The sequence below is a fragment of the Anguilla rostrata genome, chromosome 2 (genome assembly GCF_018555375.3).
Source record: "Anguilla rostrata isolate EN2019 chromosome 2, ASM1855537v3, whole genome shotgun sequence".
Taxonomy (NCBI): Eukaryota; Metazoa; Chordata; class Actinopteri; order Anguilliformes; family Anguillidae; genus Anguilla; species Anguilla rostrata.
The window spans coordinates 2679602-2697776 of NC_057934.1; the positions used below are offsets into that span (position 1 = coordinate 2679602).

Genomic DNA, 18175 nt, shown 5'->3' on the forward strand with positions numbered 1-18175 from the left:
ACGTGGAGTATGAGGCTTCGTATTAACGTAGCTAATGTGAAAAAAGGTTTTTTTTTTTTAAGCACTTTGTCGAATTGCTTAGGGGTTTGTCAGTGATTTCACATGATTACTGTACAGTACAAGGACAAGTCATCTGGGGTTTTACCAAATCACACCCTACAGGCTACAATGCTAATGAGGCGTTTCTCTAGACAATAATCTACGCTGTTCTTGTTAATCTGGGACACTTAATGGTGCAGAATAAATGTATTTTCATTCACAAAAGAGCAGAAATATAATTGTACTGACCTCTGGGGCCTTTCTCTCCATCAGAACCAGGGAGACCTGTTTGACACATTTAATTCAATTAAATACGATGAGGCACATATGATATACACCGTGATTGATTCAGACAACACTGGTTATAATTCACCTAATGCATATTACTTTTTTTACATTTTACTTTTTTTTACTGCCCCTTTCCTGTGCTAATGCTCCTCTCTTGTTACTGCCCCTCCCCTGTGTAACTGTGCCCATGTTACTGCCCCTTTCCTGTGCTAATGCCCCCCTCCTGTTACTGCCCACGTTACTGCCCCTCTCCTGTCTTACTCACCCACAGATCCTTTAGGTCCTTTCTCACCGGGGGGTCCTGGTGGCCCCCTTTGGCCTGGTTCACCTTTGGGATAAGGAGAGTAGTCAGTCATTTAAGTCCCCCCCCCCCCCACCCCATCCCACCCACACCCCAACAAACTCTTAAATCAGTCCAACACTTTTCTACGGCAGCTTCACCAGCACTGATAATCCATTAAGTGCTGGACACTACTATAACACACCGTGACCCTCACCTGTCCCTTCACCCCAGAACAGACTGAGTGGTGTACATACCTGCTGGGCCTCGGGGACCTTTCTCCCCACCTTCACCTGTGGGAGAAACCAAAAATGTTTACACTTACAGGACCACTGTCGACCAGCCCTTCTGGACCCCCGTGAAAACGAGGATTAAACAAGATGGCGGGGCTGAAATACTGAAAGGAGCTTCTATCGTGCCTCGCCGGAGCCTAGCGAACTAAGCTAGTGTGCGAAACCCGCGCACACAAAACCAGCAGCAATGTCGCCAGAGCGTGTGCAGTCCTCCGTCACTCTCACCAGCTGACCAGTGACTCTCTCACACTGTGAGGGCTCCGCAGTACTACAGGAGAGAGCTATCGGTGGATTGGCGGAGGGGGTGTCTCCACGGTAACGGCTAGCAGGCATGGCGCTAGCAAGGCTAGCTGTGCTATTCTACTGTTAGAATAGCACAGTCCCGCCCACAACCAGCTATTGACATAGCCCAAGCCTTCCTGTTTATACTGAATGTGTTTATCTTGGGACAGTCTCTGTTACATACTACTACTACTACTACTAATAGTAGCAATAATAGTAATAATATATGTTACTTATTGCGCTTTTCTAAACACCCAAAGACACTTCACAGCAGAAGACAACAGCACAAATTACAGGCACGGAATTGACATCATTGATCAACAAACGATCAAAACGCCTGGTGTATGTGCAGCGTGATACGTGCTACTGTTCATACATGCTGTAGTTTCCCCATCTGCACTAATCTACAGTACCGTACCTTTGACTCCTGGTGGCCCAGCACTTCCTGGTTCACCTATAAAAGGAACAGTGGCATTGTTAGGCATAGGAAATGTGTGTGTATCTTTATATATTTTTGTTTGGGTGGGGTGTTAAGTATGGGTTGGTGGGGGTGGTGTGGATGTACATCTATGTATTCTAAAGTGAAGAATATTGCAAATCTGAAAGCCAAAAATCACTGTGACATTTCTCCTGGATGCAATTCAGTTGCGGACAAACTTAAGGAAACGTTTAAGAATTCAACTTGCACTTACATGCATTTTTATGTGCCTCCTTTTTTTTAACATTTTTTTTTTAACCTTTTTACCTCCAGCCGGCTTACAGAAATATACAGAGGTGTGCACATATCTGTACCTTTTGGTCCTTGTGGTCCTGTGTCTCCACGGAAACCTTGTAAACCTGGGGCACCTGGGTACAGAGGATTGTGTGTGACACGTTGCTAAAATTTCAAAATCAAAGCAAATGAAACATGGGGAAAAATAGATCTCTTACCAGGTGCGCCTGGAGCACCCTGGGCACCTCCATCACCTTTGGCAGAGAGGAGGAGAACATTTTAAAGGGTTAATGACCACACGAAACAAAGCTGCTTTCTTCAAGGCTTCCGGTAACTCATCCGGCCAGACTGAAACCTGGACCGCATGGCACACGTCGGCCATTTTGTCATTTGTTTTCAGGTTACATTAACAAAAAAAGAACGCCACATTACTCCTTTCCATCAAGTGTTTATGCCTGACTTAAATTGCTGAAATGTTCTGTAAGTCTTGCTATAGGCATATATATATGCACACTGCAAGTCTCCTAAAAGCCTGAGTGTCGGTGAAATTAACACACGTTAAAAGGCATTTAAATGGGTCGGAAAACCCGATGATTGGTTCTGGGCTTCTTGGTTCTTGGTTCTCTTACCTTTGGGTCCCAGTGGACCTGGCTGTCCAGGTGGGCCTAGAAGTCCAGGTTCACCAGCATTACCTGTGAAAATGGAAAATTAAAGCGATGCACCTGGGCTCAAGTGACACAGCTCCCCCAATGACAAATTTAGGGCATGATTCGTACCTCTGTCACCCTTCTCTCCAACTCCTGGAGGACCTGGCTCTCCACGGGGTCCCGCTGGTCCCTCTCGGCCTCTCTGCCCAGGTGGGCCGTCCGGTCCAGGTTCCCCTTAAGCACAAACAGGTGTCACACAACGCCCAATAATTGTGGCTAAACACTGCACTGTTAGAAGCTGGCATTACATTATCCTAAAATATATATTATTCATAATGTTGGGTTTGGGGGGTGGGGGGGGGCAGCAAAGCAAATCCTGCTTAGGGCCCCTCGAAGGGTTGGGCTGGCACTGACTCTGACCTCCTGCCCATCCATCTCATCCTGTTCCAACCCCTCGCTCCACCCACCCCACCCCCCCAACACCCCCACAGCCCAATAATGTGCCACCTGCTGCCTCGTCCATCATCACCTCTCCGTACCTGCACTTCCTTTTGGTCCACGTGGCCCTTCCTGCCCGGGGTGTCCGATAAGACCTGGAGGACCTGAAAGACAGAGACGGCAGAAGCAAGCTGAAACCCTCAGGTCTGTTTAAATGAGTGAGTAAATTAATAACTAACTGAATGAATAAGGGCACACAGTACCACTGGTGTGAAGTGCCACGCTTACAAAACACCCCAATAGCTCCCCCTTGTGGAGACTCTTCAGCCTAAAGGTGACTGTTCTTACCTTGACCACCTGGTGAACCCAGATCACCTAAAAATGAATAAAAATGTGTGTTAAAAAACACATATGCATTATTGTAGTGTTGTACGTTATAGTGCAGTGGTGTATTTTTTGCTTGCTGTGACATGATATGACACAGGGCCTGTTTGACACTACTCCTTCAACCATATAAGCACAGCCAGGGCCGTTAAATGGTAAATGGACTGCATTTATATAGCGCTTTTATCCAAAGCGCTTTACAATTGATGCCTCTCATTCGCCAGAGCATTTAGGGGTTAGGTGTCTTGCTCAAGGACACTTCGACATGCCCAGGGCGGGGTTTGAACCGGCAACCCTCCGACTGCCAGACAATCGGTCTTACCTCCTGAGCTATGTCGCCCCCAAGTTAAAAACCTGCATCGTGAGCCACAACATGAGTGAAGACCTCACCTTTAACACCCGGAGGACCAGGACTTCCAGTATCACCTGAAACAAAATGTAAATAATGTAAGGGAAGGATTTAATAAAAAGTAAATGTCAATAAAATGTTACATTTATAAATATATTTTGTAAATGTAATTAAATAAAAAATAAAATGTAAAAATGATAAAATGTAAGGGGAATCAAAATATTGCATAGCTATTTGGAGCGCATCTTTGAGACAACCATGCTTAAAAACAAATTCAATGTGTTTGCCGCAGCACATGCGCATTAGCTTCTGTACCTGGGCAGGTACTGTGAACCCGGCCAGGTGACCTTACCTTTAGGTCCCGGCTCCCCTCTCTCTCCTTTGATCGAGGAGGCAAGGTGTACTGTGAAGGTAAAGGGAAAAAGCGACAGAGGATAATCTTGCACTTATATTTCACGCCTTAATTATATTCATCACATGTTTATAACTGGATACCACAGTATTCCACTGTGCAGGAGATTTGAATCTGTGGACACGGACTTTTCTGAACTCTCTCTCATATACAAAGATTTATGGTAGAATAGTCATGCTATTCATTTATCTGCATTGTTTTGTAATGCATTTTCATCTATGGAATCACCTGCTTATCGGCTGGCTGGTACTAAGTGGTCGATTGGTTGGTTGATTTATTACTGATTGAGCTTGGTGGCACTAGAAACAAGCCTGTGACTTTCACGCATAATTGTCTGGCTAATGCTAACAGAAAAATTTAGTGCTAATGATAAGGCTAATGCTAACAGAAATGCCAGAGCTAATGATAAGGCTAATGCTAACAGAAATGCCAGAGCTAATGATAAGGCTAATGCTAACAGAAATGCCAAAGCTAATGGTAAAGCTAACGCTAACAGAAATGCCAGAGCTAATGATAATACTAATGCTAACAGAAATGTTAGTGCTAATGTTAAGGCTAAATTGTCTCACGCCCTATATGCAGATTGCGGTGCTCTAGTACCTCTCATAGACTCAGATTGAAGCTCATTCCTCAGCAGCAGCTGGACGGTCTTCTGCAGGGCGGCACTGTCCGTGCCGGGCTGGGTGCCCAGGTCGACCGTGTTGTCCGTCCTCGCCAGGCCGGTGCGTTGCACGTACGTGGAGTCCAGGGGGTCGATGATGTTGACGCCCGACGAGAGGCGACTTGTGTGGGCGCTGGAGGCCCCCTCGAGGGCGTCGACCCTCGCCTTCAGCCGCTTCACCTCCTCCGCTGGAGAGAGGAAAAAACAAACTGGTGAAGGACAGAAGAGGCTAATGCGAACAGGTATGTTAATACTAATGGAAAGGCAAATGCTAACAGAAACGTTAATGGCAATTATAAGGCTAATGCTAACATATGTTAATGCTAATGGAAAGGCTAATGTAACAAATGTTAATGCTAATGATAAGGCTAATGCTAACAGAGATGTTAGTTCTAAAGTTAAGGCTAATGTTAATACAAAATGTTAGTGCTAATGATAAGGCCAATGCTAACAAATGTTAATGCTAATGCTAACATGTTAGTGCTTTTTAATTTAATTTATAAAAAATGCTGAAGTACTTTTCCCAAAATCACAATTTTCAGTTATATCAAATATTTTCAATATATTCTTCTGCAGATAGTGTCATTGTTATGCTGCTGGCCAACAAGCCAGCTAACTGAGAACTGCAGTGCGATGGAATCAGACTGTAAAAGTAAATAATGCTTGATAGTGTTCAATAAAATGCAGGGTAAATAAAATGAGCACGTAGGCCTGTTTTGATTGTCCTTTTGCACCAACAGTGACACCGTAGCACAGGTGTTTTTTTTTCTTTCAAAATCTTACCAAGTGCAATGAGTCCAATCAGGAGGCCCAGGAGGAGCAGCAGGGTGAGGAGCAGAGCCAACAGCCATTTCCACCAGGAACAGCAGGTCCCACCTCCGCAGAGACCATCCAGGCCTCCATTCTCCTGGCGGACCTCTTACAGGGCATGACAGGAGAATAACACAGTCAGTCAGTCAGTCAGTCAGTCAGTCAGCCAGTCAGTCAGTCAGCCAGCCAGTCAGTCAGCCAGCCTGCCAGTCAGTCAGTCAGTCAGCCTGCCAGTCAGTCAGTCAGCCAGCCAGCCAGCCAGCCAGTCAGCAAACCAGCCAGTCAGTCAGTCAGTCAGTCAGCCAGTCAGCCAACCAGCCAGCCAGTCAAGTCAGCCAGCCAGCCAGTAAGCCAAAAAAACAGTCAGTCAATCAGTCAGCCAGTGTCCTGTGAGATAATGTGACTTTGGCTAGCTTGATAAACTGTGCTCACATACCTGCATGTGCTGCCTTGTCTTTTGCAGGCATCTTCTCAGATGTATCTGTGGGAAAAAATAAGTTTGAGTGGTTGCTTCCATGAAGAAAATGGACACACGAAAAACTCAAAATGGAGCATAATCTGTAGTGTGCGCCGTACAACAGAATATACAACTGAATGTGGCATGCCCACATCAATACAACTCAAACCTAAAGATCCTTTTCTTTAAAAAGATAAAAGAAAAAAACAGACAGCTACACGTGTGTACATATTTTTATATATTTGGTATAGAATACGCTGCACTCTTACAGAAGGTGTCTGCACTCAGGGGTCCATCAATGGAGCCGGACACCTTCTTGTCCTTCTTCAAGGAATCTTCAGAAAAGGATATAAAACACGCACACACACACACACATTAAACTATTGCATAGCATGTACTGTACTAGAAATCAGGGCAATTTATACAAGCCTATAAAGATTTTTTTAACTTTTTAACATCATAAATATCAAAAAGAATTACAAAAAAATTTTTTGAATACTTTCCATACATTTAAATATGTCTACATGATGAAAGACCAGTTCAGTATGAAAGATCCCACATGATTGTGCGACTGGCCATCGCTGGCACAGACCCGGGTAATGCTAATAGACACCGTGTCTTTTTTCCAGGTGGCACTGCCCAGGTGAGGTAGACACGACGACCAAGGTGAACTCACCTGAGCCGGTGCTGCTGCTGACCGGCGGCGCGCTGCGGAACTGCTTGCCGCTGTCGATGGCCGAGACCAGGACGTCCGACTCCTTCTTGGCCGGGACGTTCTCCTTCTCCCGGCTCACGTACTTGTAATCTTTCAGGAAGACGTCGTCACCCATTGGACCGCTGGGAGCCACTGCAGAACAAGGCCGGGCGGGCCGGTCAAAATCTTACACACCTAAAGAGCTCTAAAATGCTCTCTTTTAAGGTATTATCTATAATTCATCTTTTGTAGTTTTGGGGTGAGAATTTGTGGTTCCCGTTTAGGGTTCTGGACGCACCTGTCGCAGCGGAGATGCCCGGCGCGCTGATTGCGGGGCCGGTGTTCTTCGGAACTCCGTACACTGCAGAGCGCGGATACGGCACGCGGACACGGGGGAGAGAAGACACATGCTAAGCGCACGCACGTTACACCGGCGAATTGTTCAAAAACAGGTAAAGACTGAAGCCCCAAAAAGGAAAGCAGCTCTCGACACAGTTCTATAGATGCAGCGCTGGAGCAACAGAAAAACAACTAACTCTTTGCCTCAAGAATTGTTTTTTTTTCCCCCTCGACTGAACAAAGTTATGACTGTATGATAATGACAATATAAAGGTTGTTTGAACTCATTGGGTCTATCCTCATACCCTCAACCATTTGAATCCAATTGTAACCATTGATAACCATTCGATTTTCAACTTCATCATGTCAAGAATGAAAAAACTAATTCTAAATATAGATCGAATGTAAAAACCCTTTTAATGTTGTCCGCTGAAATGCTTTCAGCTTTGAATTCAAGGAATGAGACTAAAGGAACATTGCTTATTTATCTTCCACTTCTTATTGATTTCTGAGACTGTGCACGTATGTGGAGGTTTACATGCATTACTGGCGTTGCATTGCTCATTGGCACCATCTGCAGGCTTGGTCGGGTATTGCATGACATACCTGCATTGGTGTTGACTCCATTCGCAGTTAGAACACCACCGCCGGCGGAACTGAGGTTATTCATAACACCATATACTGAAAGAGAGAGAGAGAGAACTCATGTTTGTAAGTTCAAGAGAATTTGTACGTAATAACCAGCAGTTTCAATTATGTACTGCACTGAAAACGTCTGAAAAGTCTTGAGTGAGGGGAGTGTGTGGCTGGTCAGTGTGTGGCTGGTCGGTGTGGTGCTGCAGTGTGTGGCTGGTCAGTGTGGTGCTGCAGTGTGTGGCTGGCGGTGTGGTGCTGCAGTGTGTGGCTGGCGGTGTGGTACTGCAGTGTGTGGCTGGTCAGTGTGGTGCTGCAGTGTGTGGCTGGTCAGTGTGGTGCTGCAGTGTGTGGCTGGCGGTGTGGTGCTGCAGTGTGTGGCTGGTCAGTGTGTGCTGCAGTGTGTGGCTGGCGGTGTGTGGCTGCAGTGTGTGGCTGGTCGGTGTGTGGCTGCAGTGTGTGGCTGGTCGGTGTGTGGCTGCAGTGTGTGGCTGGTCGGTGTGTGGCTGCAGTGTGTGGCTGGCGGTGTGTGGCTGCGGTGTGTGGCTGCAGTGTGTGGCTGGTCGGTGTGTGGCTGCAGTGTGTGGCTGGTCGGTGTGGTGCTGCAGTGTGTGGCTGGCGGTGTGGGGTTGTGGAGTGGCACTGACCCATGCCGCCGGTGTTCACACCGGCGTTCCCAGCCCCTCCAGACAGAGCCAGGTTATTCGGGATTCCCTGAAGTGCTGAATATCGACAAACAGTGGATTTAAGAAAGAGGCATTCGGAGACGCAATCACATGCATGCACACACACACACACACACACACAAGCGCGCACACACACACAAACACACTCACACGCACGCACACACACACACACACAAACACACTCACGCACACACACACACACACACACACACACACACACACACACACACACACACACACACACGCATGCACACACACACACACACGCGCGCGCGTGCGCACACACACACACACACACAGTAGGGGCAGCACTCTGCTCAGGCTGCAGTTTGATGCCCACCTCCCATGTTGTTCGCGTTGCTGAAGCCGTAGTTAGCGTTCGAGTTGCTCCAGAAGATAGACTGCAGGTCGGAGGCTTCGTACTGCCCTGAGAAGGCGAGGGAAACAAGCAAAGGGGTTAAGAGAGGAACGAGAGCCAAAAAACGACGACAAAAAAGAACATGACGTGACCGCCGGACGAGCTCGCAACGCCTGGGTAGCACTTCTAGCCTGACTGTAAAACCAGGGCCTGGTTCAAAAGCTGCAGCATTGCGTAACGTGTCCAAGAGCTGCTGATGGAAGTGTTCACGTAAAAGGTCTCCATCTCCTAATTACAGACTGAATGTCACATTAACTGTCTAGGCCGAAAAAATGTATTATTTACTGAACTATTCCACGGTTTACAGCTCAGGTGAAGACAAATGGAGTAAAATGTTATTGTGCAATTCATTGATGTGAGAGGAAACCATGCAATAAAATTAAAAAATTATTTTGGCGTAGTAATTTTGAGTATAGAACCATGGACAATATGGTGCTTCTAACATCAGGCTTATAGCGTGTGCACATGTGCACATGTGCGTGTGTGTGTGTCCAAGCATGTGTGTGTGTGTGTGTGTGTGTGAGAGAACGAGTGTGTTGTTGAGAGAATCGTTGGTGTGTGTGTGTGCCAAGCTTTGTGTGTTGTGTGAGAGAATGGAGAGAAGAGTAGTGGTGTGTGGTGAGAGATGAGAGAGAGAGGAAGAGTGCGTGTGGTGTGTGTGTGTTGGTGTGAAAAGAGAGAGAGAGAGTGTGTGTGTGTGTGTGTGTGAGAGCGAGAGAGAGAGAGGTGTGCTGGTGTGTGTGAGAAGAGAGAGTGTGTGTGTGTGAGAGAGAGAGAGAGAGAGAGAAAGAGTGTGTGTGTGTGTGAGAGAGAGAGAGAGAGAGAGAGTGTGTGTGTGTGTGTGTGTGAGAGAGAGAGAGAGAGAGAGAGTGTGTGTGTGTGTGTGTGTATTTACCTGACTGGCTCCCCTCAGTGACAACCCGTTCCAGAGTGGCTTTTTTTTTGGGGATGGGCAGGGTGTTGGTCGGGGAGCGGGGAGGGCTGATGCTGCAGGATCGGCTCCCCTTCAAGAGCCTCTTCACGTCATCCAGCTCCGTCCCTGTCCCGCAAAGCCTCGGTCAGTAACACAGCACCGCACAACTCCACAGCATCACCATTCACATATTCGCCATGGTTACGGTGACAGTGCCACAGCAGTGATTACGCTCATAATTCTTGGCTGCATCACTGTGAGATTTTGACAACATAATTGGTGACAAACAAAGCAACATTGTGTCTAACGGTAGCATTCTGAGGTCTTTCAGAATGACAGCAGTTTGGCATATCTTTGGGAATTCAACTTCATCCTACACTAAAAACCAGATTATAACAACACCGAATGAACACAAATGACGAAATGACAATTTAGTCATTTGTGTTCGTAGTCTTCAGAATCCATCACGCCACTAGCTTCCAAAAACTACTGACTTCCATAAACAGGAAGTAAGAGTGGCTAGGCAAACCTGTGCCGTGTGAAATTTGTTACTCAAATCACGGTCCTCAAGGGCCAATAACTGCTCGGTTTTCACCCTCACGTCACCCGGGAGACAGTCTGGCCAATCGGTAGCACTAATTCAGTTCAGTTAATAACCTGGGAAGAATGAAAACCAGGGCCGGATCTGGATTCGAGGACCGGATTTGAGTATCCCCGTCTTATGTCATTCCATTGGCATGAACGGTTCGTTTTATTTTCATTTTCAGCATTTTATTATGATGATGAGGACTCACATCTGGTGGACGGTGAGGCACTCTGCAGTCTTGCTCTAATCTCGCTCTCTGTGGGGTTAGAGAAAGTCTTTTTAGAGGTCAGCACTGTACCACACACGTAATTCCACCGCTCATGAACTCACACTTGTATCCGGAGTGGACAGAACATGCACAAGTATTTCTACGGTTTCTGAATTTAACATAATTCAAAATAATAATAAAAAACCTTTTAAAGATGCACTTATATAAACTTGTGTTTAACTGAGTGTAAGATGTTGATTGTTCTTTTATTGTGGGTGCTCCATATTTTATTGTCGGTTTGATTTTCACATCTTTTAATTATTGCCATCACCTTTTTTCTAAATTTTTTCTTCATTTTACAATGAACACATTTGTTTTAACATTCTCCAAGGTAGTACAAAGTAACGTGGATCTCCCAGGAAGTCTGGGAGGTGCATGCGACCAATCAGAGCGTACCTCGGGTCTGGGTCCTCCCCCTGCTGGAAGCTGTGCCTGAAATGATAAAATGGTCAAAAATGTGAACTCAGCCAGGGTGTGACTGGCCAGGTGCTGATTGGGCAGGGTCTGATTGGGCAGGTGCTGATTGGGCAGGTTCTGATTGGCCAGGGGCTGATTGGGGGCTACACAGTGATGACCTCATAAAGGAGACACACGATAAAGGGGTACAGCACTGGCTCACAGCTGCAGCCCCTGAGAAGTAGGGGTTCAGGTTTGAACCCCCCAAAAACACAAAATCGCATTACAACTGCAAAACAAAGCAATTTTGATTTAAAAAAAAAAAATGTACCGCTGTATGTTGTCCAAAATCAATAACCACATTCATTAATCATTAAAAACCAGTGTGAAAAACACACTCCCTAGTGAGCACAGTATTTAAACAGGACTCATTTGTTATATTTGAATATGCTCTGAAATGGTTAGTAAAGCATACCATAGTCCTTTCTCGTATATTCTGGGGAAGAGGTCTCACTGGAACTTTCTAAATGAAAGAGGGGTGAAAGAGAGGTTTTAGTGTTGATTACATGACATGTATGCGCGTGAACATTTCACATCCCTCTTCGCTACTGGAGATTAAAAAATGAACAAAATGAAACTTTTTTTTGTTTGTTTATGCACGTTGTCACAACTATCAGTATGAATACTGAGCAATGTCAGTCACCATATTAGTGTCAGTATTGAGTTGGTCAGCACTGGAATACTTAGCAGAGAGAGAGATGGTTCTGTGCATTATAGTCAAATGGTTTTCAGACTCGGGTTCTGGGACTCCCCCCTTGACGTCCTCACCTGCATACCCCATCGAGCGGTTTATCACCATCTTCCTCTCCGCGGGGACAGGGGAGTAGCTGGGGGAGGAGGGGGAGGAGCCGTGCGTCCTCTTCTGCCCCCCCGACCCGCCCGAGCTGTAGCTCCCCTTGGTGGCGGTCGTCATGGTTACGGTGCTCATCCCCGCGCCGCCTCCGACGCCTCCTCCCATGCCTCCTCCCATGCCTCCCCCCAGGCCTCCTCCCATGCCTCCTCCTGACGAGAACCCCGTCGAGGTGAACCCCGTCGAGGTGACCCCCGACATGCCCGTGGAAATGGTTGCCATGGCGCCTCCCGAGGAGGTGCTCACGACGGGGATGGTGCCTCTGGAGCCCCTCCTGGCAGAACCTCCTCCGGTAGAACCTCCTGCTGTGGTAGAGGTTCCAACAGTAACGATGCCTCTTCCTGTGGAACCTCCTCCTGCAGAAACTCCTGAGGTGGTAGTGCTTGCAACAGTAACGATGCCTCTTCCTGTGGAGCCTCCTCCTGTAGAAACTCCTGAGGTGGTAGTGTTTGCGACAGAAACGATGGTTTTTCCTGTGGTACCTCCTCCTGTAGAAACTCCTGAGGTGGTAGTGCTTGCGACAGTAACAATGCCTTTTTCTGCAGAACCTCCTCCTGTAGAAACTCCTGTTGTGGTCGCGCTTGTGACAGTAACGATACCTGCGGACCCTCTTCTGGCAGAACCTCCTCCTGTAGAACCTCCTGCTGTGGTAGTGCCTCCTGAGCTGATGGTTACGACTCCTCCTGCACCTCCTGCTTCTCCAGAGGCAGCAGACACTCCAATAGAAAGCCCTCCAGATGCTGGTGAGCACCAGAGACAGAATCTCAGTTACTGTAATTATGGAATTCATAAGAAAGCCAACAAAACATGCCCAGGCTCTGAAAACGGATTATTTTTTTATTAGTCTATGAAAGGCATAATCATTCATGTAATACAGTTACAGTGAAGTGGTACATCCCCTTGCCTAGATTACTCATTGGAAACAATGCAAGAATTTAATTAAAAAACTGGCTCATGAAATAAAAACAACTTTGGCCCACCACTTCACAAAATCATGGGCCTTCATAGATATCAGCACTGGCAAATACAAGAGGGTTCATCCCATACCCATGCCAAATTTATTTTGCTGCCAAACAAATCCAACACAGTTTGCTATTGTAGAACGTACAATGTTAAATGTGAAATTTCCCAGTTATACATGCAATACATGCAACATCACAGCCAAGAGAATGAAGTAAATTAACTTTGTCTCAACTCGCATAGCTGTAGAGAGATGGAACAGACATGCATTTTCAAACATGCAGATTCAGATGTGAACTTGGAGGTACTAAATTCATATTTTTACCTCTGCCCCACCACCCCTTGTTAAATGAAACCTGGATCTTCCCTTTTGGGAGGTGAGTGATGTTATTTTCTCTGAGGATGTTATTTTCATCTCATTGACCAATTGTATGTAATGTAACTTCATCACTTATCGCTTGTAATCGTATAATGTTGTACTTGTGTCTCATGCAAGAGGCCAAAGCCTTATATCTGCTGTACATTCCCAAAAGGGTGAGGTTCCCATTCTGTGTTTCTCTATTCACAGCCACGTAATGAAAGGGCAACAGGGTGGAGGGTTGGCCTCACTCACTGGTTGTGGCATTGCTGCTGCTGCCGCTACTGCTCACTGTGATGATTTTCTTCTCCACTAGTACCGCCCCCCCAGAACTTTCTGAGGACACAGTCTTTTGACTGCTAACGGCGGCACTGGCGCCCTCTGGTGGATTACAAAGCAATTTAATAAACCCGAGTGGAGACGCACACATTTCCTTCTATCAAATGTGAGTAATATTAAGCAATTTAACCTGCTACGTGATTCGAGGGCCATGATTCTTGATCTTTTTTTTGTCTTTAAAAAAATGTATATCTATGCCTTTATATTGTATCGTCCCAGATATTTATAACCAAGATAACAGACATATGGAGTCAAATGTAGTGCATAGTTCGGTAATACTTAAAAACCACAGGCTAGTGCCAATTTTCATTGGATAAACTTCTTGGAAAACTTACTTGGAGGTAGAGTTGTAAGTCTAGTAGTGGTGGTTACGGTCTCAGTTACAACTGTGGTGAAAGGAAAGTAATATTAGAAAAGTACCACTTATAAGGACCTGAGTTCCAATTATGTCCGCATAACCACCGTGTGCTCCGTCTGAATGAAGACTCTCAAGTAATATCAACCCAGTGCTGGGAATTTGTTAAGTACACTTTAAGTATTTAAATAGCTGTACTTTAAACAGTTTCATGAATGGTTTAATTTACAATTACACTGACTAAATAATATAACTTATTGAAACTACTTTGATAATTAAATTCTAAATATATACATATCATTTATGTATAATAAAATGAGTGTCTTCATTCTACTACTATAGTTCTGTTGCTATTAAAATTAATAGAACAATAATTCATAATTAAATGCAGTATATATTGTTGTTCAGACATAACGTAGCACAACAACAGTAACTACTCTCCGTGCCTGTGGAATATTGTAATGGTCCGCAGTCACTCTTAAACAGTGAGGAGGGCTGTGGTTGTAATTATTTACAGCTAGCAGATGGGGGCGATGTTTCTACGATCTGAGCGTAAATTTCAATGCGTAAATACAAAGCATCCATAAGCTATTTAAATTTGGAGTATCGCTACCACAATTTCCAGCGTTTGTACTCCTGAAACACTTCTTCGTGATGAAGCTGAGGTTTGTGCTTCGTCACTTTCATATATTAACCTCAATGCTCTGCATAAATTATTTGGTCGCTGGCAAATAACGTTTTCCTGTCCCTATTACCCGATTGGTGCCATCGACTATTAAAGAATCCCAACAAGACAGAGTTTATGCTTACCGTTCCCAGACGCTCCAGAGCTCCCCCCGGTAGTTACTGTCTTTTTTGTTGTTAAGTTGTCCATTCCATGTTAACTGTTAAACAGAGAGAGTTTGTGTTACAGGTCCATGACAAATTAGCCAGCAGCTAATGTGAGTTAGATGCTATCTTGTATTAGGGTTTGGTTTATTGCCAGTACTGCCCAATAAAAACTCTGCCATCCAACTTGAAGTCAACAATAGTCCCAGTAATTTCATACATTTTAATGACATTAACTACATATTTCAACTAATTAATTTCTTTAATTATTTGAGTTTAAACTTTGAAATTTCAAAGCATCCCTCATTGATCAGGATTCACAAGAAAAATATCCACAAGAAAGTGTGAAAAACTTGCAAGACTTCCATATATATAAAATAATGATTTGCCTATATACCTTATAATTAAGAACTTATCCTTTATTTTTTATTTATTTATCCTTCACTGGGAATGTAAAATCTCATTTTCCAGTCCTGGTCAAGAGGAAGCATCAAACAGATACATCTCAGACAGGACAACTCACGTATTACATGAATACGTAAATACACATTTGGTTCGGCGCCGGATGGATCTGCCTCAGGTAGTGGTGTGTGCACTACTAACAGGGAGTACTATGCATCTCCCCTACTGAACAGGAGGAATACCAGAAAACCCCCCCAGTATCTAGAAGCAGATCCAAACAACAGGTGGTGCTGGGGTGGTGGAGGGTGAGCACAATTCTAAGCAGTGGCAGTGAAGCAAGCAAAAGCAGCAGCACTGAGAGATCCAATTGTTGGTTTAAATAGGTGCTCAAATTGGTGATGTGTGCCTGTGATTGGACGGGTAAGAGAAAGGTGCCGTGTGTAAGCAATTGGTTGATCATGGAAACGTGTGAGTATGCGGTTACTGGGGCCGACCGATTGGTCGGCTGCGATTTTGAGTTTCCTGACAGAACTTGCTTTGCGCATTCCATGTGCACTACTCGTTACAGAGCTTTAGACAAGTTAATATGTTCAAATGCAGCATAAACAGCATAAATCATTCACGACAGCACCAGCTTTAACTCATAATAATGCTCTGTTACAACTGAAAGTATGACTAAAGCAGCATTGCTCACAAAATCATTAATGGACAGATTATTATAGTTTTAAAAATCTAAAAGTTGTAAAAATGTAGCTCAATATGACAGAATTTCTGTTCTCAGTTAAGAGCCCCTGACGTGGTGGCACTGTTGTGGAAGGATAGGTTTGGCTCATAATGTGGTGTTTGCTGAACTTCAGTGAGGAACCATGATGAGAAATATCAGCAAATCCTGAGAAAATCATGTTTCTTTTTTTTTTCTTCAATTTTTCTCCCATTTTCTCCCCAATTTAGTTGTTATACCAATTCCCTGTGTGTATCACACAGTCCTGGTGGATGTGCTATCCTCTGTCAGTCTGGGGAGGGTGTAGACTACCACATGCCTTCTCCGATATATGTGGAGTCACCGGCCGCTTCTTTTCACCTGACAGCGAGGAGTTTCACTGGGAGAGCGTAACGCATGCGGAGGTTCACGCTAGCTCCCCCAGATCCCCTCCCCGCTGAACAGGCGCCCCGACCAACCAGTAGGTGTCGCTAATGCAACGATCAGGACTCATACCCTCACCGGCTTCCCACCCGCGAACACTGCCAACTGTGTTCGTAGGGACGTCTGGCCAAGCCGGATGTACCACTGCCGGGGACTGAACCCAATGCTTTTACCTCTACACTCCCCAGACAGCCCCCAAAATCATGTTTCTAAAACATTTAGGTACTGATGAGCCATTCTGGAGTCAACTTTTCCACTAAACTAGTTTAAAATTTGACCTCTCTAAGTTTTAAGGCCCATTATAAGCATCCATCAGTATGTTATGTTTGCTGCCAGGTTCTGGTAAGGAATATGTTTAAAACGGATCATTTTTAAGAAGGTAACTACAGCATCCAGAATACGTTTATAATAGATTCATAGTTTCCTCCAGGTATTTACAGTATAGAGGCTCTGAGTCGGCTCTCTAAAATCCCACGTTGAACAATTGGAAAGCTGTGTGCTATTTAACGAAGTTGCCATTGTGTAGTCGTGTTTTGTGTAGGCTATAGGCCTCACAACTCACCATGCCACACCGCTGCTGCTTACCCTCCGAGGCACTAGCTGTTTTCCTGGGGGAAACCCTGATATTTTATGATACTTTTACAGTATGTGATTTCACATTTACAGGCTATAATTTTAACAGCCTGACAGGTGTCGCTTTTACAGATCTCACAGGTGCACTCTTGCTAGAACAGTAGCTTAAATGCGGCTCAGTTGTGTTTTTGCGAACAGTTCTGTTCACCGTCTGACAGCCTAGCCCCCAGATTGGGCCTCACTGTCATCCGATTTCAACCCATCAGCACAAAGAGCCAGCTTTCTTTTATCTAGCTTCAAAGACCGTCTCTACCTGTCCATATTCACTTAAAAAGGGCTTTGCCCGCCCCAGGCCCATTCTGAGAGTATATAAAACTCTACTTTGAGGAAAGTTTTACTCTAAAGGCCAGCTTTTAAGTTTCAAAACTTTAACTTTAAAAAAAATTTTTTTAGTATTGATGCTTAACCTTGAGTCATATCATGAACACAGTCTCCTGCCTGTCACACCAGTACAATAGATTTACATCTGACCTTGAACTACACCATGGCCAAGAAATGAGACCAGGATGTCTTAGCACACCGGTCATCTTATGCCATAAACTAGGTTCTCAAATTAGTTTTTTAAAAGTGTATTTAATTTAATTTAATTTAATTTAAAAAAATAATAATTTGCTTGCCATACCAGCAGCTGAGTACGCAGATGTTAAATCTCCGGTAAATACTGCTTGTTGGTGAAGAAACTGGTGGTTATTTTTTCGTTTAATGCCTCGGCTGGCCACTAAAGGCAATTGTCACTGATAATTAGGAGAACACTGTCTGAGATTAATAGCTTAAAACAGCTTCACTGAATTTGCTTCATTGAATTTGCTTCTACATTACCCACAGTGCAACAGTGAAATATCATATTAACACCTTGCTTCATCCGTAAATATTTTCTTTTACAAATAAACGGACGTGAAGCCATGTCTAAACTCTGTGTACTATGTAGAGTTAATTGATGAGAAACAAAGATACATAACGCATCAGCACAATGGCGTCGAAGGTCAATAAGATTACTCTGTATCTTATTTAATAAAATGAAATATGCAATTGTATTCACAGAAGTGAAGCTGACATGACGTCACCGCGCTTGTAATGAGATGCGTGCTGTAGCGGAATGGTTGTTAATTTAGCGGAGGAACGGTGTCCGCGGAGATTCCGATGCCTCGATTGCAAGCTGCCCGCTTCCCTTTGTTGGCGAAGGCGAACGAACGCCCACAAACACTTTCGCTCAGTCTGAGTCAAGGTGTGAGGCGTGCCTCTCAAATTGCATCGCGTGGCT

General features: G+C 44.9%; 1 protein-coding gene across 5 annotated transcripts in view; it reads right to left on the bottom strand.

Moving 5' to 3' along the window:
- Positions 1-18175, bottom strand: part of col17a1a (collagen, type XVII, alpha 1a) — a 32808-nt gene that overhangs the window by 13564 nt on the left and 1069 nt on the right. For 4 of the 5 annotated variants that reach the window (XM_064315257.1, XM_064315239.1, XM_064315248.1 and 1 more), the window contains exons 2-30: positions 14718-14791; positions 13888-13938; positions 13469-13594; positions 11814-12635; positions 11461-11508; positions 10986-11021; positions 10530-10577; positions 9718-9861; positions 8745-8831; positions 8366-8440; positions 7692-7766; positions 7045-7107; positions 6729-6899; positions 6322-6387; positions 6032-6076; positions 5569-5703; positions 4725-4973; positions 4065-4115; positions 3754-3789; positions 3328-3354; positions 3081-3143; positions 2671-2775; positions 2524-2586; positions 2113-2148; positions 1975-2028; positions 1601-1636; positions 865-900; positions 593-655; positions 289-324 (exon numbers count right to left, since the gene is read on the bottom strand). In XM_064315257.1, coding sequence (XP_064171327.1) covers positions 289-324; positions 593-655; positions 865-900; positions 1601-1636; positions 1975-2028; positions 2113-2148; positions 2524-2586; positions 2671-2775; positions 3081-3143; positions 3328-3354; positions 3754-3789; positions 4065-4115; positions 4725-4973; positions 5569-5703; positions 6032-6076; positions 6322-6387; positions 6729-6899; positions 7045-7107; positions 7692-7766; positions 8366-8440; positions 8745-8831; positions 9718-9861; positions 10530-10577; positions 10986-11021; positions 11461-11508; positions 11814-12635; positions 13469-13594; positions 13888-13938; positions 14718-14781 — 2911 coding nt within the window. In that variant the 5' untranslated portion in view covers positions 14782-14791. Of the gene's footprint in view, positions 1-288; positions 325-592; positions 656-864; positions 901-1600; positions 1637-1974; positions 2029-2112; positions 2149-2523; positions 2587-2670; positions 2776-3080; positions 3144-3327; positions 3355-3753; positions 3790-4064; positions 4116-4724; positions 4974-5568; positions 5704-6031; positions 6077-6321; positions 6388-6728; positions 6900-7044; positions 7108-7691; positions 7767-8365; positions 8441-8744; positions 8832-9717; positions 9862-10529; positions 10578-10985; positions 11022-11460; positions 11509-11813; positions 12636-13468; positions 13595-13887; positions 13939-14717; positions 14792-15258; positions 15473-18175 lie in introns of those variants that run through there. The other variant, XM_064315229.1, reaches the window with a different exon arrangement.